The following is a 25,732-nucleotide window of genomic DNA, read 5'->3' as shown; positions in this document are numbered from 1 at the left end:
TGGTAGAAAAAAGGATTTAAGTTTCCCTGCATTAAAGTCCCCGGCCACTAGGAGCGCCTCTTCTGGATGAGCGTTTTCCTGTTTGCTTATAGCCTTATATTGCTCATTGAGTGCTGTCTTAATGCCAGCATCAGTTAGTCATGGTAAATAGACAGCTACGAAAAATATAGATGAAAACTCTCTTGGTAAATAGTGTGGTCTACAGCTTATCCTGAGATACTCTACCTCAGGCGGGGAAAATCTTGTGACTTCCTTAATATTAGATTTTGTGCACCAGCTGTTGTTTACAAATATACACAGACCGCCACCTCTTGTCTTACCAGAGGCGGCTGTTCTATCAGTGCAAACCCCGACATCTGTATGTTATCCACTTCGTCGATCAGCCACGACTCTGTTGACACATAAGATATTACAGTTTTTAATGTCCCGTTGGTAAGATATTCATGACCGTAGCTCGTCTATTTTGTTATCGAATGATTGTACGTTGGCTAATAGGACTGATGGTAGAGGCGGATTACCTACTTGCCATCGGATCCTTACAATGCACCCCGACCTACATCCCCGATATCTCCATCTCTTTCCCATGCAAATCACAGGGAAAAATGTCGTCCAATACGAGGTGAGTAATCGCTGTCCTGATATTTAGATGCTCTTTTCGGTCATAAGAGACGGTGGCAGAAACATTATGTACAAAAGAAGTTACAAATAACGCAACAAGAACACACACAATAGCACAACTGGTTAGGAGACCGTAAAACAGCAGCCATCTCCTCCTGCGCCGTTCAGTTGCATTACTAAGTCTGCCCCTGTCTGCACGCCACAAGATCTTAGTCCTGTGAGCTAACACAAGATCTTTGTCCTGGCAGCATAAAACATGATCTTAGTCCTGTGAGCTAACACAAGATCTTTGTCCTGGCAGCATAAAACATGATCTTAGTCCTGGGAGCTAACACAAGATCTTAGTCCTGGCAGGTAACACAAAATCTTAGTACTGGGAGCTAACACATGATCTTAGTCCTGGCAGCTAAAACATGATCTTAGTCCTGGGAGCTAACACAAGATCTTAGTCCTGACAGCTAACACAAAATATTAGTCTTGGGAGCTAACACATGATCTTAGGCCTGGGAGCTAACACAAGCTCCTAGTCCTGGTAGCTAGCACATGATCTTAGTCCTGGCAGCTAACACAATATCTTAGTCCTGGGAGCTAACACAATATCTTAGTCCTGGGAGCTAACACAATATCTTAGTCCTGGGAGCTGACACAAGCTCCTAGTCCTGGGAGCTAACACAAGCTCCTAGTCCTGGGAGCTAACACAAGTCTTGAGGCATTTAATACAAGTGTAGTTCACTGAAACCCCTCCACTACAATGGCAGACAGTAGAGATTGTGAATATTTAATATTCCCACATGTTATCTGACCAAGACAGAGGAGATGAGATTCTAATGGAAGTGAGTTGTGATAGGGAGTGAATCTGCTCTGTGTGTGTGTGTGTGTGTGTGTGTGTGTGTGTGTGTGTGTGTGTGTGTGTGTGTGTGTGTGTGTGTGTGTGTGTGTGTGTGTGTGTGTGTGTGTGTGTGTGTGTGAAGCAGGGGTCACTATCACCCTTCGGTTGTGTGACTTCATTGCTCTGCAGCGTGGGATTCTGGGTAGTGGGCACGGAAGTCTGACATTGCCCTTCTCTCTGAGTGACTCATATCTCTCTCTCACACACACACACGCACAGACACACACACACACACACACACACACAATATAACATGGATACATACTGTATCTATGGGGGGGGGTTACAAATGTACAATGCTAAGGGTGGCCTTGTAGAGGGGCACTTCCTCTGGTACAGTCCAATCCATCTTAGGGCCATGGCCACTCATACTGGATTAAATACCAGCGTGACTGTTAATGGGAATATATTCAATTAAACAACTATTTCGTACTCTTTCTCTGCTACTGTATGACTCATTTCCTAGTATTTTTCTCACTTCCCCTGTCAGGTTGTTACTACTGCTGCTGTATACTGTATACTGTATGGTTTGAAACTTAACATAATATTTTCAACTTAAAATATAGTTATTATACTGTAATAATGACCAGCATTATACACAGTTAAAAATATTGAAAATAAATAAATACATCAAGGCATGAAAGGTCAGAGTGAAATGAATGAATCTCCACTTAATATCCAAAATAAAACATCATCATGGCTGCCTGTCTCCTGTGTGAAGTGAACACATACAATACACCCACTAGACGTTTTTCATCAGAGATCATATGATTATTCAGATTGATTCAAACTATGACAGATCATCAGTCTATGAACTCTATGAACTTGGAGAGGTACTTCTCACCATCTTCCCTGTTGGTTTGTTTGTGGCCTCTCTCTCTCTCTCTGACTCTGTCCCTCCGTGGGTATCATATACCCTCTAGACCAGGGATGGGAAACTTTGATGGGGGCCGCAATGGCTCTTGGGTCAGCCTACCAACATCCACACTCACACATGCGATCAGAGCAACAAGTTTGCTTGACATCACATTTTTTTGTTGCAGTTTTACTGTCAGTGAGTGCCATATAGCAAGTGGAAAACTGTTGATGCACAAACAAGTTAGGAAATTGCACCTTGTGTATTCCACATTTTTACCCCCGGCTCCTGTGCCCATGTATATCATGATTACTAGTGCCAGGAGTTGTGAACTGACCATAAAATACAGATACATCATGACTATCTCAACTGTTACAGTAGGTCACAGGCATAGTAGCCTAGCTAGCCAACCCTGACTTTAGCCTGCTTATAACCAGTTTGTCTCTGCTATCTGCATTACAATGCTTTAAAAAAAAAACTCTAGAAACTCTAAATTGTAGTGATTTTTCAGTGGAAATGTCACTGCTGAATATCAGGTCACTTTTTATACTAGGAGTGATGGTTGTTGGAACTTGTTGCTGCAGCTCCCACAGGTCATTTCCCCCACGCATTCCATCTCCTTGTGCAGCCAGAGCAATTACTGGCCAAATGAAAGGGCCTCAAGCAGAAGATGTTGTAACGGTTTTCTAGTGGTGATGAAGGAGAGTCGGACCAAACTGCAGCGTGTCGATTGCGATCCATGTTTAATACAACAAAGAAACACGAACACTACACTAAACGAAACCGAAACAGCCTATCTGGTGCAAACTAACAGAGAGTACACATAGGACACTAAGGACAATCACCCACGACAAACTCAAAGAATATGGCTGCCTAAATATGGTTCCCAATCAGAGACAACGATAAGCACCTGCCTCTGATTGAGAACCACTCCAGACAGCCATAGACTTTGCTAGATAACCCACTAAGCTACAATCCCAATACCACCACCAAAACCCCAAGACAAACACACCACAATTACAAAAACCCCATGCCACACCCTGGCCTGACCAAATACATAAAGATAAACACAAAATACTTTGACCAGGGCGTGACAGAACCCCCTAAGGTGCGGACTCCCGAACGCACCTCAAAACAATAGGGAGGGTCCGGGTGGGCGTCTGTCCATGGTGGCGGCTCCGGCGCGGGACGTGGACCCCACTCATTTAATGTCTTAGTCCCCTCTCCCTTCGTCCCTGGATAGTCCACCCTCGCCGCCGACCATGGCCTAGTAGTCCTCACCCAGAACCCCACTGGACTGAGGAGCAGATCGGGACTGAAGGACAGCTCCGGACTGAGGCAGCTCGGGACTGAGGGGAAGCTCGGGAGTGAGAGAAAGCTCGGGAGTGAGAGAAAGCTCGGGAGTGAGAGAAAGCTCGGGAGTGAGAGAAAGCTCGGGAGTGAGAGAAAGCTCGGGAGTGAGAGAAAGCTCAGGAGTGAGAGGAAGCTCAGGAGTGAGAGGAAGCTCAGGAGTGAGAGGAAGCTCAGGAGTGAGAGGAAGCTCAGGAGTGAGAGGAAGCTCAGGCAGGTAGATAGATCTACCAGCTCCTGGCTGGCTGGTGGTTCCGGCAGATCCTGGCTGACTGGCACTTCTGGCGGATCCTGGCTGACTGGTGGATCCTGGCAGACTGGCGGATCCTGGCTGACTGGTGGATCCTGGCAGACTGGCGGATCCTGGCAGACTGGCGGATCCTGGCTGAATGGCGGATCTAACTGATCCTGGCAGACTGGCAGATCCTGGCCGACTGGCAGATCCTGGCCGACTGGCAGATCCTGGGCGACTGGCAGTTCTGGCGAATCCTGGCAGACTGGCGGATCCTGGCAGACTGGCGGATCATGGCAGACTGGCGGATCCTGGCAGACTGGCAGTTCTGGCGGATCCTGGCTGACTGGTGGATCCTGGCAGACTGGCGGATCCTGGCAGACTGGCACTTCTGGCGGATCCTGGCAGACTGGCGGATCCTGGCAGTTCTGGCGGATCCTGGCCGACTGGCGGATCCTGGCCGACTGGCGGATCCTGGTCGACTGGCGGATCCTGGTCGACTGGCAGTTCTGGCAGATCCCGGCTGACTGGCGGATCTGGAAGAGTCTGATTGACTGGCAGATCTGGAAGAGTCTGGTTGACTGGCAGATCTGGAAGAGTCTGGTTGACTGGCAGATCTGGAAGAGTCTGGTTGACTGGCAGATCTGGAAGAGTCTGGTTGACTGGCAGATCTGGAAGAGTCTGGTTGACTGGCAGATCTGGAAGAGTCTGGTTGACTGGCAGATCTGGAAGAGTCTGGTTGACTGGCAGATCTGGAAGAGTCTGGTTGACTGGCAGATCTGGAAGAGTCTGGCTGACTGGCAGATCTGGAAGAGTCTGGCTGACTGGCAGATCTGGCGGCGCTGGGCAGACTGGTGACGCTGGGCAGACGGGGGGCACTGGCGGCGCTGGGCAGACTGGCGGCACTAGCTGCTCCATATAGGCTGACAGCTCTGGCGGCTTCTTACAGACTGACAGCTCCTTGCAGACTGACAGCTCCTTGCAGACTGACAGCTCCTTGCAGACTGGCTGCTCCATGCAGACTGGCTGCTCTATGCAGACTGACATCTCTGGCTGCTTCATGCAGACTGACAGCTCTGGCTGCTCCATGTAGGCTGACAGCTCTGGCGGCTTCTTACAGACTGGCAGCTCTGGCGGCTCCGTGCAGACTGGCAGCTCCGTGCAGACTGGCAGCTCCGTGCAGACTGACACCTCCGTGCAGACTGACAGCTCCGTGCAGACCGGCAGCTCCGTGCAGACCGGCAGCTCCGTGCAGACCGGCAGCTCCGTGCAGACCGGCAGCTCCGTGCAGACCGGCAGCTCCGTGCAGACCGGCAGCTCCGTGCAGACTGACAGCTCCTTACAGACTGGCAGCTCCTTGTAGACTGGCTGCGCTGAACAGGCGGGAGACTCCGGCCGCGCAGGAGAGGAGAAAGGCTCTGGCTGCGCTGAACAGGCGGGAGACTCCAGCAGCGCTGTAGAGGAGAAAAGCTCCGGCAGCGCTGAACAGGTGGGACGCACTGTAGGCCTGATGCGTAGTGCTGGCACTGGTATGCCGTGCATGCTATGCCAAGCCCACACCTTTCTTTCTACTCTGTCCAATACATCCTCCACACTCTCAGACTCAGCACTCTGCTTCGCCAACAGCTCCAATTCCATCCATGGCTCTGCCCAGGGTCCTTGTCCGTCAAGGATCTCCTCCCAAGTCCATTTATCCAAAGAGTGCAGCCTCCCCCAATGCTGCTGCTGCCTCTGTTGCTTCTCCTGCTGCTGCCTTTGCTCCTGCTGCTGCCTTTGCTGCTGCTGCTGTTGCTCCTGCTGCACCTGTCGCTTCTCCTGCTGCTGCTGTTGCTGCTGCCTCTGTTTACCACGCCGCTTGGTCCTTGGTTGGTGGGTGATTCTGTAACGGTTTTCTAGTGGTGATGAAGGAGAGTCGGACCAAACTGCAGCGTGTCGATTGCGATCCATGTTTAATACAACAAAGAAACACGAACACTACACTAAACGAAACCGAAACAGCCTATCTGGTGCAAACTAACAGAGAGTACACATAGGACACTAAGGACAATCACCCACGACAAACTCAAAGAATATGGCTGCCTAAATATGGTTCCCAATCAGAGACAACGATAAGCACCTGCCTCTGATTGAGAACCACTCCAGACAGCCATAGACTTTGCTAGACAACCCACTAAGCTACAATCCCAATACCACCACCAAAACCCCAAGACAAACACACCAAACACACCACAATTACAAAAACCCCATGCCACACCCTGGCCTGACCAAATACATAAAGATAAACACAAAATACTTTGACCAGGGCATGACAGATGTGGGAAACAACGACATTACTTCATATGATAGGCCTATTATATGGCAATTTATGGGTAAATGTTACCCGACCAGACCGAACAAAAAAACATAAACATTGTTTGAAATCATCTATAGGCTATAGATAGCAGTCGGGGCTGGTGGGAGGAGCTGTAGGAGGACGGGCTCATTGTATTGGCTGGAATGGAATTATTGGAACCGTATCAAACCTATGAAAACTACATGTTTAACTCCGTTCCATTAATTCAATTGCAGCTATTACAATGAGCCTGTCCTCCTATAGCTCCTCCCACCAGCCTCCGCTGATCGATAGATCATCTATCTACCTTGCAAGCTATTTAGACTACTTAAAGTCAGCTAAACAGGAACAAAAGGAAGATGGCCCACAGATTAGGGTTATTTTCCAGTAGGCCTACCTATTGAATTGTAAAATAGGCTAGTTTACAGCATAGCAGGCTACATAGGCCTAAAATAGGATCATATTCAATTCTCTCTGTTTATAGGCTATTGAACAGGACGAGCGGGGGAACCGGGACGCGCTTCAGAGTACGAAAGTGACGTCACGAAGTGCCATTCGGCTGTGGGAGGGGGAGGGGGTATATAACTAATAAATAATAGATTACTGGTCACGTGGTGTAAGCAGGCTTCTGAATGATTTAAAAGGCTCTCGCCTCCCACCGCCTCCTGGTGATGCGCGAGATGCTACTGCTGCTGAAGAGAGAGAAGGAGAAGAGAGAGAGGGAAGAGAAAGAGAGAGGAGAGAGAGAGGCAGAGAGAGCGAGAAAGGGCGAGCGAGAGAGGAGAGAGAGAGACTGCAACAGCAGCCGACATGGAGCTCGAGCCTTTCCGGGGGACGGCGATCATCCTCTAATCTGCCAGGGTCACGGTAGAATACGTAAGTGAATTTGTTTCTCGTCCTTTCTCTCCATCTCTGTCCCACTCTCACTCTCCCTGTCTGTGTCGTCATGGTTTATGTGTGTGTGAAAATGGCGTATTTGACCCGCGGTATGTATGTGTGTCCTGCAGTTGATCGCGCAGTTGTTTGATGATAAAATGTTTCATTCTTGAGTCACACCTCCTCGGCGTGCGTGTGCATGTGTATGTGTTGGGGGTGGGAGCTCGCATCCCGGTTGTAGCTGCAGTAGACACCAGGAGAGAGAGAGGAGAGGAAGATACGATTTGGTTATTACATTACCCGACATAAAGGTATTTGTTTATCAACAGCTAGAGTAAATGTTGAAATCTGCCTGATATCATCACGTAGTAGGCTACATCTCATCTGATCGCTATTTTATCATAGAAGGACCTTTAGATAGATATAAGGCTACCCTCTGCTGTGTGTGTGTGTGTGTGTGTTGTGTGTGTGTGTGTGTGTGTGAAAGAGAGAGACCGTACGAAAGGGATGCTTATCATCCGTGTTATAGCATCATGTCTGCGTGGGTAGGGTGCACGCCCATGTGCACGCCTATCCTCTGCAAGAATCAGGCTGTCTTTTTCTATAGATGATAGCGTGCGTGTGGAGGGCATCTGAACTTGTGTTGTTGGGGAAACTCTGTTGGGAGCAGATTTATTGGGAGGTACAGGATAGGGTCGGATAGGGTAGGGTTGGATAATGTAAGGATAGGATAGGGTCGGATAGGGTAAGGATAGGGTAAGGGTAGGGTTGGATAAGGTAAGGATAGGATAGGGTCGGATAGGGTAAGGATAGGGTAGGATATGGTAGGGTTTAATAAGGTAAGGATAGGATAGGGAAGGATAGGGTAGGATAGGGTAGGGTTAGATAAGGTACGGGTAGGATAGGGTAGGGTAAGGATAGGGTAGGGTTGGATAAGGTAAGGATAGGGAAGGATAGGGTAAGGGTAGAATAGGGTAGGGTAGGGTTGGATAAGGTAAGGATAGGGTAGGATAGGGTTGGATAAGGTAAGGGTAGGATAGGGTAAGGATAGGGTAGGGTTGGATAAGGTAAGGGTAGGGTAAGGGTAGGATAGGGTAGGGTTGGATAAGGTAAGGGTAAGGCAAGGATAGGGTTGGATAAGGTAAGGATAGGGTAGGGTTGGATTAGGGTAGGATATGGTAAGGATAGGGTAGGATAGGGTATGGTTGGATAAGGTAAGGATAGGGTCGGATAGGGTAAGGATAGGGTAGGATAGGGTAAGGGTAGGGTTGGATAAGGTAAGGATAGGATAGGGTCGGATAGGGTAGGGTAGGATATGGTAGGGTTGGATAAGGTAAGGATAGGATAGGGAAGGATAGGGTAGGATAGGGTAGGGTTAGATAAGGTACGGGTAGGATAGGGTAGGGTAAGGATAGGGTAGGGTTGGATAAGGTAAGGATAGGGAAGGATAGGGTAAGGGTAGAATAGGGTAGGGTAGGGTTGGATAAGGTAAGGATAGGGTAGGATAGGGTTGGATAAGGTAAGGGTAGGATAGGGTAAGGATAGGGTAGGGTTGGATAAGGTAAGGGTAGGGTAGGATAGGGTAGGGTTGGATAAGGTAAGGGCAAGGCAAGGATAGGGTTGGATAAGGTAAGGATAGGGTAGGGTTAGATTAGGGTAGGATATGGTAAGGATAGGGTAGGATAGGGTAGGGTTGGATAAGGTAAGGATAGGGTAGGGTTGGATAAGGTAAGGATAGGGAAGGATAGGGTAAGGGTAGAATAGGGTAGGGTAGGGTTGGATAAGGTAAGGATAGGGTAGGATAGGGTTGGATAAGGTAAGGGTAGGATAGGGTAAGGATAGGGTAGGGTTGGATAAGGTAAGGGTAGGGTAGGATAGGGTAGGGTTGGATAAGGTAAGGGCAAGGCAAGGATAGGGTTGGATAAGGTAAGGATAGGGTAGGGTTAGATTAGGGTAGGATATGGTAAGGATAGGGTAGGATAGGGTAGGGTTGGATAAGGTAAGGATAGGGTAGGGTTGGATAAGGTAAGGATAGGGTAGGATATGGTAAGGATGGGGTAGGATAAGGTAGTTACTGTATATTATTGTGTTATAACTTTCCATCCTCTCTGGGTTTGAGCATGAAACAGATAGTAGAGAGAGCGGGATCAAAGGGAGCTCTGTAACTGCAGTATTGTCATCAGAGCCTTCACACACATTCCTCTCTCTGTCTGAGAAGCCAAAAGCTGGAAACATTGATTTCAATTATTTAGGGCTGAGGTTTAAACACACACGCACACACTGAGATGTTGAGACAGGTCTGACTGTCAGAAAGCCTGGAGCCTGAGAACAAGCTCATCTCTATTTACATGTCATGAGAGTTCTCTATCTCTTTCTCTCTCTCTCTTCATCACCCATTCTTCCCCATGTTCCTTTTCTTCCTCTACCACTCTTCCTCATCCATTCTGCCCACTCTCTGCTCTCTCACTTCTTTACATCTCCCTCTGTCCCTCTGTCCCTTTCTCTCTCCTTCCATCTGTGTGGTGCTGGCCGTGGTGCTGAAAGCAGCAGTCATTAACAGGACTGGGTGGTTCAAGGCCTGAATGCTGATTGGTTGACAGCTGTGGTATATCAGACCGTATACCATGGGTATGACAAGACATTTATTTTTACTGCTTTAATTACGTTGGTGACCAGTTTATAACAGCAATAAGGCACCTCAGGGGTTTGTGGTATATGGCCAATATACCACGGCTAAGGGCTGTATCCAGGCACTCTGAGTTGCGTTGTGCCTAAGAACAGCATTTAGCCGTGGTGTACTGGCCACATACCCCATCCCCTCGGGCCTTATTGCTAAAATATGGTGTTGATGAAGTCTTGATAATAGTCATGCCTGTTATGTTGTATTAGTTTGGCTACATTCCCGTCATGACAAGGAAGATCACAAGATGAGTTTAACCCTGATGGGGATACCAGTTCAATAATTCCCCTCCTGTCATGGCTAGATGTCACGGGGAGTAACATCGACTGCTCCCTATAAGCTTGTTTGTAATGGATTTAGATCAATCATTCTGTCAACAGGTGTGTGCTTGTATGTGTGTGTGTAATGCGTAATGATGAAACATCACTGAGCCACAGGTTGCAGCTGTGTGTGTGTGTGTGTGTTTGTGTGTGTTTGTGTTCCCTTATACTGTCTAAATGTTTGTTTGCGCAAAGTGCCCTTTTCTTGATTGCTTGATAGATTGTTGTGTGTGTGTGTGTGTGTGTTTATAGATGATCTCATAAACCTTGTTCTATTGCATGTGTGACTCACCCTCTCACAAGAACACACACAACCTGATTTGGTTTGTGAATGGCAGCCTCACTGACGTCACAGAGCCTGTCTGTGCATAAAAGCTAGTACAATCACCTCCACACACACACACACACACACACACCATCACAGAGCCATCTGCATCTCCGTCATCAGCAGCACACCCCCTACCAGACTACAGGCCACGTAGATATATAGAAAGATAGAGAGCGAGAGGAAGGGGGAATAAACTCTGGGCCCTAGTGATGTGTACAGCGTATTGGTGTGGTTACTAATCCTTTTAGATATGTGTCACAGTTTGGCAATATGGTTACTATAGTTATCAGATACAAGGCCATCCAAAGGAACACAGATTTAGAGGGACAGAGAGAGAGAGGAGAGAGGGGGGAGAGAGAAAGAGAGAAAGAGGGGGAGAAAGAAAGGAGAGAGAGAGAGGGGGGAAAGAGGAAAGAGAGGAGAGAGAAAGGAGAGAGGGGGAGAGAGAAAGGAGAGAGAGAGGAGAGAGAGAGGGGGAAAGAGGAAAGAGAGGAGAGAGAAAGGAGAGAGAGAGGAGAGAGAGAGAGAGGGGGAAAGAGGAGAGAGAGAGGGAGATGGAGGGCTGCGTTCCAGCTGTCTTTCCCACTCTCACTACACTCTTGAACTCAGCACTGGAGAGAGAAAGAGAGAGAGAGAGAGGAGAGAGAGAGAGGGGGAAAGAGGAAAGAGAGGGAGATGGAGGGCTGCGTTCCAGCTGTCTTTCCCACTCTCACTACACTCTTGAACTCAGCACTGGAGAGAGAAAGAGAGAGAGAGACTGAAAGAAAGGAAGAGAGAGAGAACCTTTCTCCTGAGTCAGGTCCTATACTCAATGATGACATACCCTCTCTCTGACTCTGACCTACTCAGAAGTCCAGTGGTTGCCATATCAGAACATTGCCGGTTGCCAGATTGGACTGAATCGGTTGCCAGATTGGACTGAATGAGGCTCTTATCTTTATTAAGGTACTGAGTTCCAGAAGCTGAATCAGGATGTACGTTCTGTCAATCAGACAGAATGTTGGCTGGAACACACAGCTAACCACTCTCTTACAACAATGAATCATGCCCATTGATTGGCTGATTGAATAACAATAATTTATTATTATGGTGGATGACTAGGAAACCAGATGACAGACAGATGGATGGACAGGCATGCCAACAGGCACACGGACGGACAGACAGACCGATCGAAAGACAGAGGACGGCTGGACATTGTAATGGGCTGTTTACACCTGTTCTTCTAGTTAGGGAGGACAGATCCTATTGCATTGTGTTTGAGATCAATACTGTGTCTGATGGGAACAGATGAGCTGTTTTATCAGTCTGCTGCTCATCCCTCCATCATCATCCCTCCTCTCTTATCCTTTATGTTCTATTATCCACACTCTGCAGGGACAATAGCTGCCATGCCCACCTCTCTCCTGTATTGTGCCTTGTTTGGTGGTTAAACTGAAACGCACACACACACACACACACACACACACAACCACTGTGGTTAAACAGCTGGGTAATTGCAGGCCTCGTTTAAGTGGTTGATGGCTGAGAGGCGTGTGTGTGTAGTGTTCGATGATTGAGTAGTGCTCGATGATTGAGAGGTGCGTTGGCCCACTTTACATAAATGACTTCTCTTCCTGAGTGCAGACAGAGGGGGAATAATAGAGAAATAAACAGAGAAAGAGAAAGCTCATTGAAAGAGGGAAAGAGGTTGTCAGTAATAGCAGTCATCAGAGCAGGTTATTTTCCTACCCGGGACGCACATACTGACTGTGTTTTAACTCCTGTTCACTTTAGACCAAATGGTTTTACTCAATCATCTTCTATGAGTGCAGTCGTTGACTGACTGGGCGGAGGACAAGGGGATTGGTTGATCGAAGGTTGAATCCGTGACTGTGTCTCAAATAGAGCCCTGTTCCCTCTATAGGGCTCTACTTTTGACCAGTACTCTGGACTAAGTGCACTATGTCGGGAATAGGGTGCCATTTGGGACGCACGACCCCGTAATTATTTGTCTATTGCTGTTATTATATTGTGTGTGCTTGTGTGGGTCTGTAACAGAACAATGTGTTCTGTCAGATTGGGGGGAGTGGAGGAGTTGAGTCCTTACAGTCCATCAGCTCTGAGTTCATCTCAGGTCAGATCTAATCAGGAAGTGATGATGACTCAGGAAGTTACAACACAACACAGTCATATGGAATGCATGCAAGCACACACACACACACACACACACACACACACACACACATACACATACACATACACATACAGACGGATATGAAGTGTCCTCTATGGCGTGGTGTTATGAGATGGTTGCTATAACAACAGGTCTACAAGGACCAGCTGATAATTAGTTCTCTGTGTTCAGGTATAAACTCATTCTGGAACACACACCTCGCTGTGTGTATGTGTGTGTATGTGTGTGTGTGTGTTTACAGTATATGATGGATAACCAGCCATATCTTCCCCAATGTGACTGTAACTGTCAAACAGCTGTGGACAAGACACAGACATGGTGTCATATGCTATCAGCTGTATTGTACTGTACGTGTAAGAACATGGGGTTTTCTGTTACAGATTGACACCTGAGACAACAGAGAACACTTCTATATCACCATGAGGAACTGCTGACCCCCCCCCCTCATCTGACTACCAGAGAGAAGACACTTTCTTCCTCCCATCCTCTCTCCCACTCAGCCCGTCTTCACAAGGATAAACGTTATTTACGAGAGTGGGAAAGGTGAACGCCGGAGGATAAAATAGAAAAAAAGCTAAAGCCCTCTCTTGACCCTTGACCTCTAACCACTGACCTGTGACCTCAGTATGTCAGGTCTGCGTGGTAAGCTGCAGCGTGTCCAGTGGCGGGCAGGATGGCACTCCTTCACCTCCAGAGTCCTCAGGACCAAACCAGTAGAGAGCATGTTGGACTCTGGGACAGGTAGGTGTTTACAGGGGGGCCTCTAGGGGAGTGAATGAAGGTGGGAATGTGTGTGTATGTGTGTGTGTCTGTGTGGGGGGAGGGGTATATGTGTGGGTATACAGTATGTGTAGATATATGTGTGTGGGTTATATTAACGTGTGTTTTATGTTAAGGTGTGTGTTTGTATGCTAATGTAAGGTGGTACCAGCAGCCATGGCACCAAACTAGCGAGGGTGTTGTCCACGGTAGACCTGGTGTCACTAGGGGTGGGCAGCTGCGTTGGCACGGGGATGTACGTGGTCTCTGGGCTGGTTGCTAAGGAGATGGCCGGACCTGGCGTCATCGTCTCCTTCATCATCGCTGCTGTCGCCTCTATACTGTCAGGTAATGTCACACACACACACACACACACACACACACACACACACACACACACACAGCTACGTGATATTTGTGCGTCTCCCCTTCAGGAGTGTGTTATGCTGAATTTGGGGTTCGCGTTCCCAAGACAACAGGCTCAGCCTACACCTACAGCTACGTGACAGTGGGGGAGTGTGTGGCCTTTTTCATTGGCTGGAACCTGATCCTGGAGTACCTGATTGGTACAGCCGCGGGGGCGTCGGCTCTCAGCAGTATGGCGGACTCACTAGCCAATAAAAGCATCTCTACGTTTATGACTACACACATCGGAACACTCAACGGCCTGGGTGAGTCTGGAGGGGGGAGGAGAGGGGAGGGAGGGGGGGGGTGGAGAAGGGAGGAGGGTGTGTGCTGTATATCTGTGTGGGTGTGTGTGGTGTTTCCAGTAGCTGTGACATAATCTTCCCTGAGACCTGGGCTGTCCAGCGTAGAAATGTAGAGCGTTGAACAGCCATGCCTTTCTGACAGTTAGAGTAATAATACAAGTCAGTAGGGTTCACCTTCCTGAATGTGAGCCTGACGTCTAGAGTGGCTAGCAGTATAGGAACAGACAGTGAAAGCTCATTCCTTAACATAACAGATGATCACTACATTTTCTGTTTGTGGATTGTAGCGAGGGTTATGCTACAGGGTTGTGATAGTTTTTCTGTTTGTGGATTGTAGCGAGGGTTATGCTACAGTGTTGTGACAGTTGTGTGACAGCCTAGGAACTGTGAAAACAGACAGAGGGAGACAAAATCTCTCTGACAGGAAAAGGAAATGGTAACTTTCCAACCGCTGGCCATCTAGCCTGTCATCCATTCCCTCTGCTCACACACATGCACACGTACATGCACGCATGCGCACGCGCACACACACACACACACACACACTGTTGGCACGGTGCATGACTGTTGACCGTGTGTGTTCATCTGTGTTCTGCTGGTTCCGTTTTTGGTCATGGTGGGGCCCAGGTATCTAATGTAAGCTCTGTTACAGTAAACTATTATATAAGCCCTCGTGTGAACCATTTCAACTTTGAGCCTGTTTCTTATGCTGTTTCTTATTTCTTATGAGGTCTAAAGGCAATAGACACTAAAACGTCTGCAGGTCCAGACAACCTGGCCCCTACCTCTTAAAGATAGCAGCTGGTATTATTACTGAACCTGTGGCTCACGTTTTCAACTTGAGTCTCTTGACCAATTCCATACCCACCAATTGGAAATCAGCTCATGTCCACCCACTGCTAAAGGGTGGAGATCCCTCAGATCTAATAACTATCGTCCTGTCTCCCAACTCCCTATCCTGGCCAAAGTCTATGAATCCCTAGTGAACTCACAGTTGAAAAACTTCCTAATTGAAAAGAACATACTGAGTGGGGTTAGGACTGTGACGGTCACGATATTTCGTCAGCCGGTGATTGTCAAGCAAATAACTGTGGGTTTCACGGTAATTGATCGTTAATTAACATGAACACATTTAGCATCTCCTGGCTTCCATACATTTTTAAACGTCTTATTAAATCCATGTAATACAGCCTACATTTTCCACCATCATTTGAAAATAAATTCATAAAAAATCCTACAACGTGATTTTCTGGATTTTTTTTCTCATTTTGTCTGTCATAGTTGAAGTGTACCTATGATGAAAATTACAGGCCTCTCTCATCTTTTTAAGTGGGAGAACTTGCACAATTGGTGGCTGACTAAATACTTGTTTGCCCCACTGTATGTCAGTTAGGCTCTACGCCCCTTGTAAAGCAGATTAATGTGCTTCATTTTAAGATGTTTTTGGCCACTTTAGTTGTGATACAAACGTTACTAAAACATATAGGCTTATGGGCTAGGCTTTGCGACTATGATTTGAACAAGTCACAAAAAAGGCATTGTTTCTTATACTGGGCGTCATCCACAAGTGATAATACAGTTGAAGTTGAAAGTTTACATGCTCTTGGTTGGAGTCATTAAAACTCCTTTTTCAACCACTCCACAAATTTCTTGTTAACAAACTATAGTTTTGGCAAGTCGGTTAGGACGTCTACTTTGTGCATAACACAAGAAATTCTTCCATCAATTGATTATAGACAGAATATTTTACTTAAAATCACAATTCCAGTGGGTCAGAAGTTTACATACACTAAGTTGACTGTGCCTTTAAACAATTCCAGAAAATGATGTCATTGCTTTAGAAACTTCTGATAGGCTAATTGACAACATTTGAGTCAATTGGAGGTATACCTGTGGCTGTATTTCAAGGCCTACCTTCAAACTCAATGCCTCTTTGCTTGACATCATGGGAAAATCAAAAGAAATCAGCCAAGACCTCAGAAAACAATTGTAGACCTCCACAAGTCTGGTTCTTCCTTGGGAGGAATTTCCAAATGCCTGAAGGTACCACGTTCATCTGTACAAACAGTAGTATGCCAGTATAAACACCATGGGACCACGCAGCCGTCATACCGCTCAGGAAGGAGACGCGTTCTGTCTCCTAGAGATGAATGTACTTTGGTACGAAAAGTGCAAATCAATCCCAGAACAACAGCAAAAGGACCTTGTGAAGATGCTGGAGGAAACAGGAAAAATTTATCTATATCCACAGTAAAACAAGTCCTATATCGACATAACCTGTAAGGCCGTTCAGCAAGAAAGAAGCCACTTCTCCAAAACCACCATTAAAAAGCCAGACTACTGTTTGCAACTGCACATGAGGACAAAGATTGTACTTTTTGGAGAAATGTCCCCTGGTCTGATGAAACAAAAATAGAACGATTTGGCCATAATGACCATCGTTATGTTTGGAGGAAAAAGGGGGAGGCTTGCAAGCCAAAGATTACCAACCCAACTGTGAAGCACTGGGGTGGCAGCATCATGTTGTGGGGGTGTTTTGCTGCAGGAGGGACTGGTGCACTTCCCGAAATAGATGGCATCTTGAGGAATGAAATTATGTGGATATATGGAAGCAATATCTCAAGACATCAGTCAGGAAGTTAAAGCTTGGTTGCAAATGGGTCTTCCAAATGGACAATGACCCCAAGCATACTTCTAAAGTTGTGGCAAAATGGCTTAAGGACAATAAGTCAAGGTATTGGAGTGGCCATCACAAAGCCCTGACCTCAATCCTATAGAACATTTCCTATAGAAAATTTGTGGGCAGAACTAAAAAACCGTGTGCGAGCAAGCAGGCCTACAAACCTGACTCCGTTACACCAGCTCTGTCAGGAGGACTGGGCCAAAATTCACCCAACTCATTGTGGGAAGCTTGTGGAAGGCTACCTTAAACGTTTGTTCCAAGTTAAACTATTTAAAGGCAATGCTACCAAATACTAATTGAGTGTATGTAAACTTCTGACCCACTAGGAATGTGATGAAAGAAATAAAAGCTGAAATAAATAATTCTCTCTACTATCATTCTGACATTTCACATTCTTAAAATAAGGTGGAGATCTAACTGACCTAAGACAGGGGATTCTTACTAGGATTAAATGTCAGGAATTGTGAAAAACTGAGTTTAAATGTATTTGGCTAATGTGTATGTTAACTTCTGACTCCAACTATATATAATTCAAGTGATAGGCTAATTTTGCCACCCATCAGACTATTCTTGATATAATATTGTCTTTACATATACTAAATAATATATCTGTGACATTTTTTTAATTTAGAATGGACCATTATCATGCACCTGTATCGAAACAGGGGCAGCGGGAAAAAATATATGTCATCTATGCACGTATATAGTGAATGGAGGATGCTTTTCCCCATGGTTTATTTTCATGCCAGCCAGGTAGGCTATACTCCTGTTGTAAAGAGAAGCAATGTGCTTAATATTAGGAAAGTTGAGAAATAAATATAGTAGGCCTAGCCCATAGAAAGCTGATGGGATCCTCCTCTTTTTAATAGAAGCCATCCCTCTGTTTTCTCACACAATTGCATAGCCTATAGAAATGTTGTGCAACATGACCTCTCATGAAGTATTTGATTAGATTTTCGAATACATTTGCATTAATGTCAGAGTGATTAGAGGGACAATAAAGTGCTGAGTACCAGGCAGTTAGCAATTTTGGTAGTCTACTAACAACCAGCAGCAACATCAGAGCTTGGAGAAGCCTAATTACCCTAACTAAAAAGTCTTGTTGAATTTGACTGCCTTCATGACTTGTGACCGCCGGTGTGGCGGTAATACGGTTACCGTAATAGCCCTAAGAGGGGTTCAGTCCGGCTTTAGATTGGGGCACAGCACTACAACTGCAGCTATAGAAGTGGCAAATTAAAATGCAGCATTGTGCTGCTCTGTTTGTTGATATATCAAAGGCATTTGATTCAGTTGACCATGTTGCTAGCTAGACTCAGTAACATTGGTCTCAGTGAAGGGGCAGTAAATTGGTTTAGGAACTATCTTTCTGGTAGAACACAATATGTATGTACTGACAATCACAAGTCTATCTTTCTTGAGATGAATATGTGCCCCAGGGTTCCAGTCTACAATCCATGCTTCATCTAGATATGTTAGTGCCACTGAATGAATTTACATTTTTTTAATGGGAGACTGGTACAGAGGAGTGTAAATGCTTATTTTAAATCTGGATCATGTTGTTGTATTGTATTGTTGTATGTTTTAATTCTGTAATGTATTGATTGTTGCTGCCTTCTTGGCCAGGTCTCCCTTGAAAAGGAGACTCTGGGTCTCAATGGGCTTTTCCTGGTTAAATCAAGGTTAAATAAAAAATGTATGTTTACCTCCCGGTGTGGTGTGTATTTATCCCTCCCTCCCTCCCTCCCTCCCTCCCTCCCTCCCTCCCTCCCTCCCTCCCCCTCCCTCCCTCCCTCCCTCCCTCCCTCCCTCCCTCCCTCAACTACCTCTCCCCATCCCTCTCACCCTCGCTCTCTGTTCCCCCTCCCTCAACTACCTCTCCCCATCCCTCTCACCCTCGCTCTCTGCTCCCCCTCCCTCCCTCTCCCCATCCCTCTCACCCTCGCTCTCTGCTCCCTCTCCCCATCCCTCTCACCCTCGCTCTCTGCTCCCTCTCCCCATCCCTCTCACCCTCGCTCTCTGCTCCCCCTCCATCCCTCTCACCCTCGCTCTCTGCTCCCCCTCCCTCCCTCTCACCCTCGCTCTCTGCTCCCCCTCCCTCCCTCTCCCCATCCCTCTCACCCTCGCTCTCTGCTCCCCCTCCCTCCCTCCCTCTCCCCATCCCTCAACTACTTCTCCCCATCCCTCTCACCCTCAACTACTTCTCCCCATCCCTCTCACCCTCGCTCTCTGCTCCCCCTCCCTCCCTCCCTCTCCCCATCCCTCAACTACTTCTCCCCATCCCTCTCACCCTCGCTCTCTGCTCCCCCTCCCTCAACTACTTCTCCCCATCCCTCTCACCCTCGCTCTCTACTCCCCCTCCCTCCCTCTCCCCATCCCTCTCACCCTCGCTCTCTGCTCCCCCTCCCTCCCTTTCCCCATCCCTCTCACCCTCGCTCTCTACTCCCCCTCCCTCCCTCTCCCCATCCCTCTCACCCTCGCTCTCTGCTCCCCCTCCCTCCCTCTCACCCTCGCTCTCTGCTCCCCCTCCCTCAACTACTTCTTCCCATCCCTCTCACCCTCGCTCTCTGCTCCCCCTCCCTCCCTCTCCCCATCCCTCTCGCTCTCTGCTCCCCTCCCTCCCTCTCCCCATCCCTCTCTCCCTCGTTCTCCCCTCTGCTCCAACTCGCCCTCTCCCTCCCTCCCTCCTCCCCTCCCTCTCAACTACTTCTTCCCATCCCTCTCACCCTCGCTCTCTGCTCCCCCTCCCTCCCTCTCCCCATCCCTCTCACCCTCGCTCTCTGCTCCCCCTCCCTCCCTCTCCCCATCCCTCTCTCCCCTCTGCTCCAACTCCCTCCCTCCCTCCCTCCCTCCCTCCCTCCCTCCCTCCCTCCCTCCCTCCCTCCCTCCCTCCCTCCCTCCCTCCCTCCCTGCTCCCCCCTCCCTCCCTCCCTCCCTCCCCCTCTGCCCCCTCCTCTTTCCCTCCCTCCCTCCCTCCTCCTCTCCCTCCACTCCCCTCTAGGTAAAGGAGAGCAGTCGTACCCAGACCTCCTGGCCCTGCTAATCGCAGTAATAGTGACAGTGATCGTGGCCCTGGGAGTGAAGAACTCAGTAGGGTTTAATAATGTGTTGAATGTGATCAACCTGATGGTGTGGGTCTTCATGATGGTGGCCGGACTCTTCTTCGTTAACGGACACAACTGGGACGATGGAAGGTTCTTACCCTTCGGGTGGTCAGGGGTGAGACACACAAACAGACGTGTATACATATGCACACGCTATTACACACATACATTTGCAGGCATGCAGATATGCAATGAATGGTGATATTCAACTCATTAGTCAACTTCTCCTAGTTTACTAGCTAGGTTTAGTAGCAACATTGCTAACTAGCAGCTAACTCGAGCTCAACTGTTGGTGGAATCATAATGCGACAAGTGATTGTGTTTTAACACAGCCTTTAACCACTGTCTCTACTGTGTGTGTTTATACCAGGTGATGCAGGGAGCGGCAACATGTTTCTATGCCTTCATAGGGTTTGACATCATCGCTACAACAGGAGAGGAAGCCAAGAGCCCCAACACCTCTATACCCTATGCTATTACTGTTTCCCTCATCACCTGCCTTACTGCATACGTCTCTGTGAGTACACACACACACACACACACACACACATACACACACGCATATACACAGACACACACACATGGACACACACACACACACACACGCATATACACAGACACACACACACACACACACACACACACACACACACACACGTCCATGCCCTATTCGGTGCAAATTACATAAGAGTTTGTCAGAATGTATGATTTCTGGTTGGTTGGACTCTCTCTCTGTATGTCTGTGGTTTAGGATATAGACTCTATTCTCTATGGTTTCAGATATAGACTGTCTATATACTCTATGGTATCACATATAGACTCTCTCTATGTATGTCTGTGGTTTAGGATATATACTCTATCTATATTCTCTATGGTTTCAGATATATACTGTCTATATACTCTATGGTTTCATATATAGACTGTCTATATAATATATGGTTTAAGATATAGACTATCTATATACTCTATGGTTTCAGATATATATTGTCTATATACTCTATGGTTTCACATATAGACTGTCTCTATACTCTATGGTTTCAGATATAGACTATATACTCTATGGTTTCAGATATAGACTATCTATATATTCTATGGTTTCAGATATAGACTGTCTATATACTCTATGGTTTCAGATATAGACTGTCTATATGCTCTATAGTTTAAGATATAGACTCTATCTATATACTCTATGGTTTCAGATATAGACTGTCTATATGCTCTATAATTTAAGATATAGACTCTATCTATATACTCTATGGTTTCAGATATGGAATCTGTACTCTAATGTTTCAGATACAGACATGTTCTATATCTCTGGTTTAGGTTAGGTTGTTAATCTGTCAGTAATAGATGGCATTTTTATTTCTGTCTCTCTCTTCCTCCATAATCTCTGCATCCTAATCTCTCTCTGATCTCTGATCTGTGACAGATGGTTGCATGACTTCACACGTCAGTTTGCGTAGATCACAGAGGCGCAACCCTACACACACACACACACACACACACACACTTGAGTTTATCTTCATAACCCTGTCTCTCTCTCTCTGTCTCTCTGTCTCTCTGTCTCTCTGTCTCTCTCTCTCTCTGTCTATCTCTTTCTATTTCTCTGTCTCTGTCTCTCTCTTTCTCTATCTATCTCTGTCTCTATGTCTCTCTCTGTCTCTCTGTCTCTGTCTCTGTCTCTCTCTGTCTCTCTCTATGTCTCTGACTCTCTCTGTCTCTGTCTCTCTCTCTGTCTCTCTGTCTCTGTCTCTGTCTCTCTCTTTCTCTCTCTCTCTCTGTCTATCTCTTTCTCTATCTCTTTCTATTTCTCTGTCTCTGTCTCTCTCTTTCTCTATCTATCTCTGTCTCTATGTCTCTCTCTGTCTCTGTCTCTCTGTCTCTGTCTCTGTCTCTCTCTGTCTCTCTCTATGTCTCTGACTCTCTCTGTCTCTGTCTCTCTCTCTGTCTCTCTGTCTCTGTCTCTCTGTCTCTGTCTCTCTCTTTCTCTCTCTCTCTCTGTCTATCTCTTTCTCTATCTCTTTCTATTTCTCTGTCTCTGTCTCTCTCTTTCTCTATCTATCTCTGTCTCTATGTCTCTCTCTGTCTCTGTCTCTCTCTGTCTCTCTGTCTCTGTCTCTGTCTCTCTGTCTCTGTCTATCTCTAGGTATCAGTGATTCTGACTCTGATGGTTCCCTATACAGAGATCGATGCAGACGCTCCTCTGATGGAGATGTTTGCTGTACATGGCTGTTATTTTGCTAAGTACATAGTAGCAGTAGGCTCTGTAGCTGGCCTATCTGTCAGTCTCCTGGGCTCTCTGTTCCCCATGCCACGAGTAATCTACGCTATGGCTGGAGACGGACTGCTGTTCAGGTGACAACACACACATGGACACACTCACACACGGAAATGATCATACACAAACACACAAGCACGCGCACGTATATATTAATAATGTTTGCATTGTGTGTGTGTGTGTGTGTGTGTCTAGGTTCCTGGCCCATGTGTCTCCCTACACTGAGACTCCAGCGGTGGCATGTGTTGTGTCTGGCTGTCTGGCTGCTCTCCTCTCTCTCCTCGTCTCCCTGCGAGATCTCATAGAGATGATGTCCATAGGAACACTACTGGCTTACACACTGGTGAGTTACACGCACACACACACACACACACACACACACACACACACACACACACACACAACTCTCACTCTTCTCTACCTCTTCCAGGTTAGTGTGTGTGTGTTGTTGCTACGCTACCAGCCAGAATCAGATATCCACGGCTTTGTGAACTTCCTGTCTGAGGAGCAGTCCAATAAGAAGAAGGAGGGCGTGTTAGCTGAGTGTGAGAAGGAAGTGTGCTCTCCAATCAGTGAAGTAGATGACTACGGAGGACCTCAAACTAACACCTGTGGAGCTAAGAATCTCCCCTCGCTAGGTGCACACACACACACACACACACACATCCAATCCTACTACCCTAATACCATATTACCCTAACATTGTAAATTGTAATATTGTAATATTGTAATCCAGGCGACAACGAGATGCTGATTGGTAAACCAGATAAAACCACTTACACTGCCAGCCACCCGAACTACGGCACCGTCGACATGGGCTCCGGCATCGAATCAGAAGAGTCAGAGGGCGGGATGTCGTGGAGACTGAAGAAGCTGATTGGTCCGCGGTACTACACCATGAGGATCCGATTGGGCCTGCCTGGGAAGATGGACCGGCCCACTCCGGCAACAGGAAAGACAGTTACTGTCTGTGTCCTCCTCCTCTTCCTCGTAGTCTTCATCTTCAACTCCTTCATCATCTTCGGTAAGGAGACATCTCTGTACAACACTCAGTACTATTGAAACTATACTCCTATTGATACACAATTAGTTTCTGTATCATATACATTTTTTGTAAGATTCAAACCCACATTTCTCAAATGACTTACACTAAACAACATACATCTAAAACTACACAAACCAAACTAACTGCGAACTGCTCAATCATTTCATTCTATCGTATATTATTCCATTGAAATAATGAAGTTTCTGCATGGTGAACGTTTCCTTCTCTAGCTATTTCCCTCCTGTATCTTCTCTTCTCCAGGAGCGGCCAGCATCGGTGATGGCAGCTGGTGGGCTCTTCTCCTGCTGATCTTCCTGGTCATCTTCATGGCCCTCCTCATCGTCATCATCCTGCAGCAGCCAGAGAACCCGAAGCGACTGCCCTACATGGCTCCGGCTGTTCCCTGGGTTCCTGCTGCTGCCATGCTGGTCAACAGCTACCTGATGTTAAAACTGTCTGCCATCACCTGGATACGCTTCGCTGTCTGGTGTTTCCTAGGTGCGTTACTGGAGAGACGAGCGGATGGATAGATGGATGGATGAAAGTACATGTATATACCACTTAGTCTAACATTGTGTGAGTGTGTGTGTGCACGTGCGTGTGTTTGTATGCGTGTGTGTGTGTGTGTGTGTGTGTGTGTGTGTGTGTGCACGTGCATGTGTTTGAATGCATGTGTGTGTGTGTGTGCATCTCAACCTGCGTGTTGGTATGTGTCTCCCCTTCAGGTATCCTGATCTACTTTGGTTATGGGATGTGGAACAGTACTTTGGAGATCAGGTCCAGGGAGCAGGAGGTCCATGCGTCTACATACCAGCGCTACGATGGTCACCATGCCGGGGTGGACGACGGCTTCTCAGGCTTCAGCGTTGACGACGACCTCTACCCCCCTAGCAACAACGACCCCTGGGCCGCACCAGACGGTGTTGACGGGTCAGGGCTGGTACCCCCCAAGGCTGATGATGATGATTGGACGGTTCCGAAGGGAGGAGCTAAGAGAGCGCTAGCGGAGGAGGACCCAGTGGATTTCTGAGAAGAAAGGAATGATGGACGGATGGACAGATGTTTCCGAGAGGATTGATAGATGTTACTGTTGTAAACACCTGAATGTACTGCCTTCTGCCGGCTGCCTGCCTGCCTGCCGGGTGTGTGTGTGTGTGTGTGTCTGTGTGAATGTTTGTGTGGGTCCCTTGTTACTTATTTAAAAACATAATTTTTTCATTGAGTTACAAAGGAAGTATGATCCTATGGAGGAAAGCTGTAGACTACCAATCAGAAACAGTGGGCGGGGTCTTGGGGTTGATTTGGTGATGGGCATACAGTGAAGGTATTTTCCTCTCACCATAGACAGTCCAGAGTGATGACAGACTGGGAGCGACGAGTCAGCATTTCCTGGTTCGCCACACTCACAGGAAGTTGTCAGAGCGCTGATCCGAGGTCACTTCCTGTCACTGGTGCAGGTGTCTCTGCTGCTTCTCTCATCTCACAGAGAGGAAACTAGCTACACACACACAGACACACTTAGACACACACCCGCCTCTCCAGTCTCTATCTGGGAAGGAGGGGGGCTGATGGGGTTTTGTGTCACATTGTAATTGGACTTTGCTTGCAATAGTGCCTTCATCTGTGTGTGCATGCGTGTGTGTGTTTTTATTTTGGCTGTGTGTGTGCATGTGTGCGTGTGTGTGTACGCTTTTACACCTTGTATCTATGTCCCCTTCAGGGTCTTATTAGTGGAGTGTGTTTGTGACTTATTTTGCTCCATCCCACACTATGAATCCCCCCATCCCTCCCCCACAAGCCCCTGTTGCTGCGTTACTAGAGCTCAGAATGGAAAGGTTCTAAATGACAGATTTGTTCTAAACAGAGTAATGGACGCCACCCTGCTCTGCTCTGCCTACAGATGTGCTAAATCTCCAAATGAACGTTACTATATTAGAGAGAAGACGAGATGAGAATTGCTCTCACATCAGACAAATATCTCTGAGTGTTTAGTCACATAGAACCCTCTAATTCTATGGTCTCCACCCCCTTGGGGAAGCCTTACTTGTCAAATGCACTAAACTAAAGATGCCACGCGACCCCTCCTACTCTCCACGACCCCTAACCGCTAATCTCTATCCCTAACCACACTACCCAGGGTTCTCTCTGCTCTTCAGGGGTGGGCTCGCTTGTGTTGTCCAGTGAAACACACACACACACACACACACACACACACACACACAGTTCAGCTGAACCCAAAACCAGAAAGGGGCTGCAGTAGGTACTCTGTGCTCCTTAGTTGTACTGTAAATATTATGTCTCTGTGTGTGTGAGCGTGTGCATGCGCGTATGTGTGTGTGTGTGTGTGTGTGTGCACGTGTGTGCGTGTGTGTGTGTGTGTGTTCCATGCCTGTGGCTATGTAATGTGGCTGGCAGGTGAATGTGATAGCATGCTAATGTGTATAGCATGGATGTAGATGTTGTATTTGCATGTGGTGACCGACGGCTATGAGACATTAT

At 47.3% G+C, this 25,732-nt stretch overlaps 1 protein-coding gene across 2 annotated transcripts; it reads left to right on the top strand.

Moving 5' to 3' along the window:
• Positions 1-6,907: 6,907 nt before the first annotated feature.
• On the top strand, positions 6,908-24,266 carry LOC112236855 (probable cationic amino acid transporter). Of its 2 annotated transcripts, XM_042296834.1 has the most exons (13): positions 6,908-7,153; positions 13,035-13,197; positions 13,280-13,395; positions 13,576-13,761; positions 13,848-14,084; positions 19,808-20,025; positions 20,281-20,427; positions 22,057-22,265; positions 22,384-22,531; positions 22,619-22,826; positions 22,925-23,212; positions 23,495-23,731; positions 23,959-24,266. In XM_042296834.1, exons 3-13 carry the CDS (start codon positions 13,281-13,283, stop codon positions 24,261-24,263), a joined length of 2,298 nt encoding a protein of 765 aa, XP_042152768.1. In that variant the 5' UTR covers positions 6,908-7,153; positions 13,035-13,197; position 13,280; the 3' UTR covers positions 24,264-24,266. The 2 variants fall into 2 exon arrangements, with proteins under 2 accessions (XP_042152768.1, XP_042152767.1); XM_042296833.1 differs by lacking the exon at positions 6,908-7,153 and adding an exon at positions 7,250-7,464 and having other exon boundaries at positions 13,035-13,395.
• Positions 24,267-25,732: the final 1,466 nt, after the last annotated feature.

Source organism: Oncorhynchus tshawytscha, linkage group LG14 (genome assembly GCF_018296145.1).
Source record: "Oncorhynchus tshawytscha isolate Ot180627B linkage group LG14, Otsh_v2.0, whole genome shotgun sequence".
Classification (NCBI taxonomy): domain Eukaryota; kingdom Metazoa; phylum Chordata; class Actinopteri; order Salmoniformes; family Salmonidae; genus Oncorhynchus; species Oncorhynchus tshawytscha.
Note: the sequence above shows the minus strand (reverse complement) of the source record. Positions and strands in the feature narration are given on the sequence as shown.